At 42.0% G+C, this 11,956-nt stretch overlaps 1 protein-coding gene across 8 annotated transcripts in view; it reads right to left on the bottom strand.

Moving 5' to 3' along the window:
* LOC131101543 (uncharacterized) overlaps nucleotides 1-11,956 on the bottom strand; it is a 40,457-nt gene that overhangs the window by 4,547 nt on the left and 23,954 nt on the right. For 5 of the 8 annotated variants that reach the window (XM_058046804.1, XM_058046800.1, XM_058046803.1 and 2 more), the window contains 14 exons: nucleotides 10,091-10,192; nucleotides 8,573-8,621; nucleotides 8,395-8,457; nucleotides 7,504-7,872; nucleotides 7,319-7,429; nucleotides 4,700-6,298; nucleotides 4,506-4,627; nucleotides 4,317-4,427; nucleotides 3,099-3,156; nucleotides 2,911-3,030; nucleotides 2,769-2,834; nucleotides 1,514-2,581; nucleotides 265-327; nucleotides 59-192 (listed from right to left, as the gene is read on the bottom strand). In XM_058046804.1, the coding sequence (XP_057902787.1) occupies nucleotides 59-192; nucleotides 265-327; nucleotides 1,514-2,581; nucleotides 2,769-2,834; nucleotides 2,911-3,030; nucleotides 3,099-3,156; nucleotides 4,317-4,427; nucleotides 4,506-4,627; nucleotides 4,700-6,298; nucleotides 7,319-7,429; nucleotides 7,504-7,872; nucleotides 8,395-8,457; nucleotides 8,573-8,621; nucleotides 10,091-10,192 (4,035 nt within the window). The remainder of the gene's footprint in view (nucleotides 1-58; nucleotides 193-264; nucleotides 328-1,513; nucleotides 2,582-2,768; nucleotides 2,835-2,910; nucleotides 3,031-3,098; nucleotides 3,157-4,316; nucleotides 4,428-4,505; nucleotides 4,628-4,699; nucleotides 6,299-7,318; nucleotides 7,430-7,503; nucleotides 7,873-8,394; nucleotides 8,458-8,572; nucleotides 8,622-10,090; nucleotides 10,193-11,956) is intronic. The other 3 variants (XM_058046801.1, XM_058046802.1, XM_058046807.1) reach the window with 3 other exon arrangements.

Below are 11,956 nucleotides of genomic sequence, written 5' to 3'. Positions count from 1 at the left end.
ATATGAATTTCATACACGGGAGCAACTCAGTCCACACTTTGCGTTTGCGAGCCCTTACCATGTAGTTCACCTGGTGGTCCGAGCCGACCACATGCTGGCAGATGTCACTGACGCGGAGTTTCTGACTGCAGGTCTTGCACAAGTAGAGCGAATCCCCAGACGCACCACGACACTCGTACACAGTCGACAGACCTGATCGGGGCACACCATCATTAACATGACTGCTTCGCGACGAGAGATCATGAGAGGGATGCTCATACTCACCTACGATTGGCTGTCTGGACCGTTCCCTCACCCACAAGAACGTGCGCAAATTACTTGCATTGCCTGCGAAGACGAGGTAATTAATCAGGAATCGTGTTCTCCAAGGGTTTGATGGGGTAAAAACAGAACTCGGATTGGGCGATTCTTCAAATAATAAAATGACATAAATCGATATAATGTACACATGTAGATTTGATGACTGCACGCTGCGTCACACTGTATTGGTACCTAATGTGAATGAAATGCTGTCACCGTGAGGAGAAGGAAAGTATTAATTAAACCCCCTCCTCCCGTGGAAGTTGGCGAACCTCCTCTTATGGAGCATGAATTATTATTCATTATTATTATTATTATTATTATTATTCATTATTCAAGAAACAATACAAGCAGTTGATGTTTGCTAAATACAAGGATGAAGAGTCTTGAACCAGTCATGATGTGCTATATATATCACTATATTGACACTTACTATGGTACACATTATGGCATTGAATGCTCATATCACCTCCTACTTTGGTATGTGACCAAAAATAAAAAATTTATAATAAAAAAAAAAAAAAAATCAAAATTTTTATTTGGAAAGCAGGAAGTGAACAAATGTAACAGTTACTCATTATAAAAGTACAAGATGAAGGGGTAGGATTTAATAAGCTTTTCTTCTTCCTACTCCTTTTGGACATGTGGAACTGTGGACTGATTATGGGATGCATTCAATTGGAATCTGATGCATGTTCAAATGAAATTAAACCATTACCAATTAACATAGCATGTTTTTAGAATGTGGGAGGAAACCGGGGTACAAATAAAAATTAATAAAAATAAAAATAGTAGTAAAAATAATTTTTTTAAATTAAAAAATTTAAGCAAAAAACAAACAAACAAAAAAAACAACTTATACTATATGAGGAAAGCAGGAAGTGAACAAATGTAACAGTTAGTGATTGTAAAAGTACCAGATGGAGGGGTAGGATTTAATAAGCTTTGCTTCTTCCTACTCCTTTTGGACATGTGCAACTGGGAACTGATTATGGGATGCACTCAATTGGAATCTGATGCATGTTCAAATGAAATTAAACCATTACCATTAATGGAAGATCAGGGGTTGATGTCTTTCATTGCATTTCATTGTATGTTTGTAGCTTTTTATATAAGACTCAGCTGATTTATTATATCGTCTTGGGGTGATACATGCCCAAAATATTGGGATACATGCTAAGGTCCATGTCGCCCAACCCTAAACTGAACCTACCTGAAAGAGGGGGCACTTGGGAGGGGGCATCTCTTCCCTGGTTACATTCATACAGACTGGACGGTCTTTCAGCCTTCTGGCAGCTTCCAACTGGATTACATGGTTTTGTGGTCACTGAAGCAGGATGTGGGTCCGGTCCCAGCAACACTGATGAGGACTTCCCATTGGAGACTTTCAGATTCTGTTGTTCTCTGGTCACTAAAGCAGCAGACTGATCCAGTCCCAGGAACACTGATGACTTCCCATTGGAGACTTCCAAATTCTGTTCTCTGGTCACTGAAGCAGGATGTGGGTCCGGTCCCAGCAACACTGATGAGGACTTCCCATTGGAGACTTTCAGATTCTGTTGTTCTATGGTCACTGAAGCAGGATGTGGGTCCGGTACCAGCAACACTGATGAGGACTTCCCATTGGAGACTTTCAGATTCTGTTGTTCTCTGGTCACTAAAGCAGCAGACTGATCCAGTCCCAGGAACACTGATGACTTCCCATTGGAGACTTCCAAATTCTGTTCTCTGGTCACTGAAGCAGGATCTGGGTCCGGTCCCAGCAACACTGATGACTTCCCATTGGAGACTTCCAAATTCTGTTCCATGGTCACTGAAGCAAGATGTGGGTCCGGTCCCAGCAACACTGATGAGGACTTCCCATTGGAGACTTTCAGATTCTGTTGTTCTACGGTCACTGAAGCAGGATGTGGGTCCGGTACCAGCAACACTGATGAGGACTTCCCATTGGAGACTTCCAGATTCGGTTGTTCTCTGGTCACAGAATCAGCAGACTGATCCGGCGCCAGAAACAATGATGGTAATTTCTCATCAGAGACTTCCAGATTCCGCTCCTTTGTGGTCATTGAAGCTGGAGACGGATCTGGTCCCAGGGATGCAGATGTTGACCGGTCATTACAGCCTCCCTGAGTCGCCTTGGCAGACTTAAAACCGCAATCTCCAATCCCCTGCTGCTCTTTGGATGTGTCCATTTCCACTCGGGATTCGGTTGCTTCAGCAGGCTCCGGGTCAGCGAGTGGAAGAGCAACGCTGGTGTGTTCAGGTTCTAAGTCTAATTCTGCTTAGAGAAGGACGACATTTCAGTGGAATATGATACGACTCTACTAGTATCTTAGCTTCACGACCAGTCTAAAGATCTTGAACTATTCTCCAACCCAATATGCCAGAGAATAAACGTTAGCATTTTCCCACCAATTTGGAGTAGAGGGAGGACAGAGTGTTTTAAATTAACTGTATTTAGTACTTACCAGGAGTTTGGGCCTTGACTTCAGTGTCGGACTCTGTAATGGCCTCAAACCTGTCCTGTAGCGTGTCTAAACAAAAGTACCCGTATCAGTCTGGCGGTAAGAACAATTGGCTATGCATGACGCCTTTCATAAAAACAGTTACCATATTCTGGGCTTGAAAAGTCCTGTGACGGGGAAGTGGAAACCCGTCGTCTTAAAGCCAATGAAGTGCTATTCTTGGAGCATGGTGGCACTCGGAAGTCAGTTTCTAATCTGTGTAAAGCTGGAGGAGAGACCAATGCTGATTAAGAAGTCTGGCTACGACTTTTACTTTTTTTTTTTTTTTTTTACCTTCGGCTTCTGGAAGATCAGACAGCTCATTGTATTGGTCGTTTGTCACGTCTATCGTCTAATCAAATGACAAAGCAGAAGCACATCCTTTAGAACATTTAAAACATAAAAAAGCCATAGCATTTCAGTATGTGGAATCAAACTATGGAATGTATTGAGTAAGGAAGTCAAACAATGCACAACGGTGAGCCAATTCAAGAAACAATACAAGCAGTTGATGTTTGCTAAATACAAGGATGAAGAGTCTTGAACCAGTCATGATGTGCTATATATATCACTATATTGACACTTACTATGGTACACATTATGGCATTGGATGCTCATATCACCTCCTACTTCGGTACGAGGTACATTATTTCAAAAATAAAATAAAATAAATAAAATAAAAAACCTTAAACCGTATTATGGAAAGCAGGAAGTGAACAAATGTAACAGTTAGTGATTGTAAAAGTACCAGATGGAGGGGTAGGATTTAATAAGCTTTGCTTCTTCCTACTCCTTTTGGACATGTGGAAGTGGGAACTGATTATGGGATGCACTCAATTGGAATCTGATGCATGTTCAAATGAAATTAAACCATTACCATAGCATGTTTTTAGAATGTGGGAGGAAACCGGGGTACAAATAAAAAATAAAAATAGTAGTAAAAAAAAAAATAATAATAATAATAATAATTTTAAAAAAACCCAACTTATACTATATTAGGAAAGCAGGAAGTGAACAAATGTAACAGTTACTGATTGTAAAAGTACCAGATGGAGGGGTAGGATTTAATAAACTTTGCTTCTTCCTACTCCTTTTGGACATGTGGAACTGGGAACTGATTATGTGATGCATTCAATTGTAATCTGATGCATGTTCAAATGAAATTAAACCATTACAATAGCATGTTTTTAGAATGTGGAAGGAAACCGGGGTACAAATAAAAATAAAAATAGTAGTAAAAATAAAAATCAAATAAAAAAAAAACAACAAAAAAACGTATACTATATTAGGAAAGCAGGAAGAGAACAAATGTAACAGTTACTGATTGTAAAAGTACCAGATGGAGGGGTAGGATTTAATAAGCTTTGCTTCTTCCTACTCCTTTTGGACATGTGGAACTGGGAACTGATTATGGGATGCACTCAATTGTAATCTGATGCATGTTCAAATGAAATGAAACCATTACCATTACCATTTAATGAACCAACTAGTAGTTAAAAAGCACAAACTCACCTGGATGGACCGAAGTCCCACGCACTTTTCTACCGTAGCCATGCTGCTCACAAACATCTCCATGTTGATGCTCATCATCTGCTCATCATTCAAGTCCGGGAACCTTAATTTCTTGTTTGAGAAATGAAAACACAGTTGTTGTGATAGCATTTGGACTTGAACATGGCCGACTTGTGAGGACGTACACACCACATAGTTATACTGATGAAAGTTTTCCAGTGGGTGACTAGACCGTTCCAATCGGATGCGGCACAAAGTGCAGTAGGACTGCTTCCTTCCTTCGCTGTTCACCACAACTATGTAGCTTAAGCCTAAAATGAAGCGCAAAGTAAAACACACAAGATTCATTTGCATATTTTTAAAAGAAAGAAAAAAACACTCACCAATTTTAGGAAGACTTGGCTTGACCTTGCTTTGTGATGGCTTGGCTTTGATTGGCTGTCTGGCACAAAGGTTACTCTTCTGCATACTTGGTTCTGCATCCGAATTAGACCCCCCGGCGTCCTTCACAAGTACTTTCTTAGCATTTTCACTTCGATCTGCAGTCGCTCCAAGCGTGACGATCGTGTGTGTGGATTTCTCCGAACTTCTCCTTTCCCCCTGTGCAGTTCCCCAAGGGACTTCACGCGTGCCCGTGGATGCTCTGCGAGGGTGGGGTTGCGTTTCATTCGATGCGGCCTCCGCTCCTGTTCTGCCTTCTGGTGCTTTCTGGTGTCGTGATGGAGACGTTGTGGGTGGAGCTTTAGCGACTGAGCTCGGCGGTGCAGTCCTTTGATGGCTTGTTGCAGACTTGGTGGTTGTTGCTGCTGGAGAGGAAGTTGTGATCGAACCGGTGGTAGGCGTTGCAGACAGTTGCAGACTTGTTGCATCACAGGAAGCGGTCGGCGCAGCGGTCTTTGTCGCCTTTGCAATCACGAAACTGGATTTTGTGCTACTAGTGGCAGTTGGTATGGTCTTAGTGGAGGCTGACGTCACTGCAGCATCGGTAGTAGGGGCCGTGTTCTTGGTTACGTTTGAAGCTGCATTGTAGTTTGTTGCAGTCACCCTACTGACATCCAGTAGAGTAGTTGGTATGGTCTTAGTGGAGGCTGACGTCACTGCAGCATCGGTAGTAGGTGCCGTGTTCTTGGTTACGTTTGAAGCTGCATTGTAGTTTGTTGCAGTCACCCTACTGACATCCAGTAGAGTAGTTGGCATGGTCTTAGTGGAGGCTGACGTCACTGCAGCATCGGTAGTAGGTGCCGTGTTCTTGGTTACGTTTGAAGCTGCATTGTAGTTTGTTGCAGTCACCCTACTGATACCCAGTAGAGTAGTTGGTATGGTCTTAGTGGAGGCTGACGTCACTGCAGCATCGGTAGTAGGGGCCGTGTTCTTGGTTACGTTTGAAGCTGCATTGTAGTTTGTTGCAGTCACCCTACTGAAACCCAGTAGAGTAGTTGGTATGGTCTTAGTGGAGGCTGACGTCACTGCAGCATCGGTAGTAGGTGCCGTGTTCTTGGTTATGGATGTTGTATTACAACCGGTGGTGGGTGCAGTTGGCTTGGTGGCAGCCATTGTTGCTGCGGTGAAATGAGAGCTTGTCGCAGCACAGACTGCGCTAGGCGTGCTTGATGTGGATTTGGCGATCGGTACCGAGGACTTGGTGTTTGCTGCAGACTTGGAAGCACTTTGGGTTTTTGCCACATTCAGCGCGGTGCTGGAGGAATTGTTACATTCTCTCGTTTTGTGGGCGACGCTGGCTGTGTTTTTGTCGACATTTATAGTCAATGCCTTGGCGTCAATCAATTTCGGGCTGCTTGTGAATCCAAATGTACCTGCCGCAGATGTTGGCAATTTGGGAGTAGTCGTATTGGTCAACGGGGTCACTTTGGTGCTGCATGTGCTTTTGGAAAGAGTCACATGGGTTTCTCGGGGCTCAGACGTCAGGGTATTTTCCTTTTTAGTATGCTGCTGAGCTCCGTGTGCCATATGGGGGTCAAAGCCTGAGAACATGACAGGAAATAAGGGGAAGATTTGGGTAGACTACAAAAAAAACTCAACTAGTGGATAGAAGAAGTCTATATATATATAAAAAAATGATCTGGAAGCCTCATATTACAAATATACAACATAAGGTGGCAAGAAACATTTCAATATTGAACAAAGCAAAATTTGTTCTCCATCAGAAATCACTCCGCGCTCTTTATTGCTCCCTGGTTCTACCATATCTTACTTATTGTGTGGAAATATGGGCTAATAACTATAAAAGCAATCTTCACTCGCTAAATGTACTGCAAAAAAGGACAGTAAGGATAATTCATAATGCCGCCTACAGAGAACATACTAACTCCTTATTTCTAAAATCACAAATACTTCAACTTGCTGATATAGTTCATATTCAAACAGCTAAAATAATGCATAAGGATAAAAATAACCAATTACCTAAAATGTCATCTAATACTTCTCTACAAGAGAGGAGGAAATATGATCTCAGGGAAGAACTACATCTGAAACACTTCTATGCTAGGACTAGCCATAGCATTTCAGTATGTGGAATCAAACTGTGTTTTAGTAAGGAAATCAAACAATGCACAACGGTGAGCCAATTCAAGAAACAATACAAGTAGTTGATGTTTGCTAAATACAAGGATGAAGAGTCTTGAACCAGTCATGATGTGCTATATATATCACTATATTGACACTTACTATGGTACCCATTATGGCATTGGATGCTCATATCACTTTGTACTTCGGTATGTGACAAAAAAATAAAAATAATAAAAAATTATGAAAAAATAATTAAATTTGTTATTTGGAAAGCAGGAAGTGAACAAATGTAACAGTTACTGATTGTAAAAGTACCAGATGGAGGGGTAGGATTTAATAAGCTTTGCTTCTTCCTACTCCTTTTGGACATGTGGAACTGGGAACTGATTATGGGATGCACTCAATTGTAATCTGATGCATGTTGAAATGAAATTAAGCCATTACCATATTAGAGTTAAGAGAAGATGTGATCTTACGTTCACTGATCCGCGCACCCATCTTTGGCTTTCCTTCACACGGTGCACTCTCTTGGGAGTCGAGTCGTCGTCTCTTATGGGCCATTTCCTGCTCAAGATTTGCTTCCGAGACTAAGAACATGACAGGAAATAAGGTGAGTGTTTTCAGAGAGGCAATAAAGAGTCAAGAGAAGCAGTCATCATACCGTTACTGATCACTGCTTTCGATTCTTTGTCCTTGATGGCTGCAGTGTCCATCTTCAGCGTTCCTTCACATGGCGTGTCTTCGGAGCTGTCTGCTGTCTTCTGGATGGCGTTTGACCTTTTTCGGTCACCGACTCGGCTGGTGATCATTTGGACATGTTTGCTCGGTCCTTTTTTCACCTCAGCTTTAGCCGGAATGTGGCAGCTTTTTGGCTTCTCGTTAGTTTGCCAATCAGTCTTCACAGAGGTCGCTGACGCTTTCTCAACGCGGCCTTCATCAGCTGTGCCGGACTTCACGTTCTGACTCTTCCAAGGGTCAGGTGTTGTCGACTTGTACCCTTGCTTGCGTGCCATCTGGGTTTCTGTAGGGACTAGAACATTAGTCTTTACTATGCCTTTAATGAGTCATGGCTGGCAGAAATACTACACATTTTTTTTTTACATACCTAGAAACTACTACTACTACTTTGTTTGTACAATTATGGCATTTGGTTGGTATTCCTGTTCAAAACATTCAAACATGCACCTTGGAACTTCTGGTGTTAAACCATCCCAAAGTTCCAGATAATGAGGTTTTCGCATTTGGAGGTGAGCCCTGAAAGAAGTTTGGGATGGACCTAAACTCAACATTGAGGTCGCATATATGGGCATGCCCGGGGTACAAGCTGCAGGCTTGCCCTCGCTACCCCCGCATTCTAATTTCACCGTGTTAGCACAGCGCAATGGCTTCCATGAAATATTTGTTAAGGTTTGAAGGACGGCTAACTTGACTAAAGAAGCTCTCTGTGTGGGTTATTGCGTGTAGCTGCTCGAGAGGAGTCCGCAACTCAATACGAAGGCACAGAAAATGAGCATAATAGGTCCCCTGTAAAAGTTTTTTCGGCTTGGCTTACTCAATAGTACTCCAGGTACGATTGCAGGGTGAAGGGCACCTTGGCGCATCAAGATCCATCTTGCTGCAGGCAAACAGTGGAGGAAGAGTGTAAAAACCACCAGGGTGCTCGGGAGACCATTTGCCAGCTTTGTTGTTGGCCAGATGTGAACATGAGTGATTTGGACAAAAGGAGTCACCTGTGTTGAATGTGAAAGGTTCCGTCAGCGGCCTCTGCAACTTCACTTCCTGTAAAAGTAAGAGTCATTGAGCTAATATTGTAGACTTGACAGAACAGGGGGCCTCATCTGTAAATTTTACGTATGTGATCCCGATAAGCTTTTTTTGGAGACACGGCAAAACAGTGGCAGATTTTGAGTGAGGAAGTCAGACCATACGTTAGAAACAAACATGCAATGGAAGCCAAGCAAGATTTATCAATAATTGCATGAAAACATGTCATCAACTTCAAGTTGCGATTTTACATGACAGCCAGATATCATTTGTCATTTATCATAAACATTATTACACACTAGTGTAATAACCACACTGAAAAATCAAGCAGTGTTTTTAAATATTTCATCATTTGATTTTAGCATCCTGATAATATCACGTCTTCGATTTATAAACGATGACAAACATCAAGTTGTTATTCTATCGGGTTAAAATATACAAGACACAAAAGGCTTTTTCAATTAAAAGGAGTGGAGCAGTAGATGACTATCATCTGCATAAAAATGAAAAGAGGCGTTCAATACTTTTCATTGATCAATACGAAGATTATTCACATAAATAGAAAACAGCAATGGACCTAAAACAGAGCCTTGGGGTACTCATTTAGTTATTGGAAGAAAGGAAAGTGTACACAGTGATTTTCTACCTGATTAATAGTTATATTATTTAACTTCCTCATGAGGGTCGCATGGGGTTGCTGGAGCCTATCCCAGCTGTCTTGGGGCGAAAGGCGGGGTACACCCTGGACTGGTGGCCAGCCAATCACAGGGCACATATAGACAAACAACCATTCACACTCACATTCATACCTATGGACAATTTGGAGCGGCCAATTAACCTAGCATGTTTTTGGAATGTGGGAGATATCCGGAGAGAACGTGGGGAGAACATGCAAACTCCACATAGAGCTGTCCGAGGGTGGAATTGAACCCTGGTCTCATTGGAAAATTGAAGTTTTGAAATAATATCCAATGAAAAAGTCAATAGCGAGTAAAATTGCAAAGTGGAGTCGGTAGCGTGCAGTGGAAAAGGGTGCATTTGAGGACATCATGTTCAATACACCCTGGACTGGTCGCCAGCCAATCACAGGGCACATATAAACAAACAACCATTCACACTCACATTCATACCTATGGACAATTTGGAGCGGCCAATTAACCTAGCATGTTTTTGGAATGTGGGAGGAAACCGGAGTACCCGGAGAAAACCCACGCATGCACGGGGAGAACATGCAAACTCCACACAGAGACGGCCTAGGGTGGAATTGAACCCTAGTCTCGTAGCTGTGAGGTCTGTGCGCTAACCGCTTGACCGCCGTGCAGCCCACATAGAAACTTGCTCACTCAAAATGGAATGCCTTGATATCAGCATTTATGATGCCACTGCTGTGTCTTCCAAATATGATACTTCTTTTGTAGTTCTGAAATTTGTCCGTAGTACACATTTTTACAGATGAGGCCTATGGACAGTGTTGTTTACAGCACCTGCACATGTGATACACCGTGACTGGCAGCAGCCTTGTTTGCCAGGTTCAGCAGTATTCTCGTATCGTTGGGAAAGGGTACCAGATCAGGGTTGCATTGCACCTTCACAGACGGGAAAAAGAAAAAATACCCAGAAAGCACACAAAACACCACTTCGGATTAAATTTAGAATTATAAAATACTTTTGCCCATAATCCACAATCCTGATGAGAGACACAAACACAGGCGTCTTTCTTTTCATGTACGTTCTAAAGCAGGGGTGCTCATTAAGTCGATCGCGAGCTACCTGTCGATCGCGGAGGTGGTACTGGTCGATCGCTGGTCGATCGCTGGTCGATCGCGGCGTGACATTAAAAAAAATATCCCAGCATCAATGCCGTCACTTGATTGATATACAGGGCAGCCATTCAGATGACAACTGAATGTTGCCCTTCGGGCGACCAATCAAATCAAACAACGTCTCTAAGTGCAGCAGAACTTACGATGTCAGCCTATCATCCATCCCCGTTACTTGATTGACATACAGGACAACCAATCAGATGACAACTGAATTTTGACCTTTAGGTCACCGCTCATGCGTAAACAACGATGCAAAGTGCTAAGCTAGTCGGCGAATTGCGAGATTTTAAGCCCTCGCTAAAGTTTATGGTCACTAAAATGAGTGAAGGAGCTGGACCAAGTAAAAAGGCAAAAACTGGACCAAGTAAAAAGGCAAAAAACATATCACTTCCATACGGATATGGAATATTATACGGATATTATGATACGGATATTATCCATGACTGATAAACATTTGGAAGTGTGCTTGAGGCTGGCTATCAGCAGCTACTGTCCGGACTATGCATCCCTGGCTGGTTCAATTCAGTGCAAGTCATCAAAGTAAACTCAGGTAATTACAAAAAATGTTAATAGTTAATTATGTGTGTTTTGCAATATTGGCTCATTTGGTTATGTAAGGTACATCAACATACATTGTACGTACAAATAATCCTCAATACATTTGAAAATAAATAGATGTTTTGCATTTTTGTAGTGGGTAGATCATTTTGACTCGGTCATTTTAAAAGTAGCTCGCATGCTGAAAAAGTGTGAGCACCCCTGTTCTAAAGATAGTAAAACAGCTAAAAAGACGCAATAAGAACGCAAGTAATGGCGATCACTTATTCGTCATAGCGACACCTTGCCACACGCTCACAGGTACACAAACGTAATGGTGCTACTGCTGCTGTTTTTGAGATGGGGTTAAAGTTCACTCTGCATCCGTCTGTGTGCGCATCGGTTCTCCATTTTCTCTCATGGACACATTGGAGAACAGAAATGCTTTCACGCCACCCCACCGATTTGAAATACTATTGAGAAACTGATCATATTTTACCGATCTGTATAATCGTATTGTATATTGTACAACCTGAATCCAAAAATGGAGGCCGGCGAGATGCAAGAAAATGGCCAAAAGTGAAACACACAAGCGTATTTACGAGTCAAATTGTATGCAGAGTATGACATTCCTACACGTTGGCAGGTCTGCACTAATATTGAAAGTCCATTTTGTTTCTGATGTAAATACAGGTCGCATAAACGTAATGTAAAACTCCAGTTATAAGGTTTTGAGAACTTTTGTTTTTAGTACCAAATATCTGCAGGCTTGTGTGGATAAAAGGCCAAATCGTGGAAAAAAAACGTTTATTGATGAGAAACATGTATACGTGTGGACAGGGCCTTCGAGACCCTTTAAAAGGCTCAGGATACCTTTGAAGGTGTTTTTGGGTTTTCCTCATCTATAAGCCCCAATCATTAAAATTTCAAGAAGTAAATGTTTGTTAATTAATCTGTATAAAATACTGTATGGCTTTCATATTCTGAAAT

Source organism: Doryrhamphus excisus, chromosome 14 (assembly GCF_030265055.1).
Source record: "Doryrhamphus excisus isolate RoL2022-K1 chromosome 14, RoL_Dexc_1.0, whole genome shotgun sequence".
NCBI lineage: Eukaryota > Metazoa > Chordata > Actinopteri > Syngnathiformes > Syngnathidae > Doryrhamphus > Doryrhamphus excisus.
This window is presented reverse-complemented; position numbering and strand designations above follow the sequence as displayed.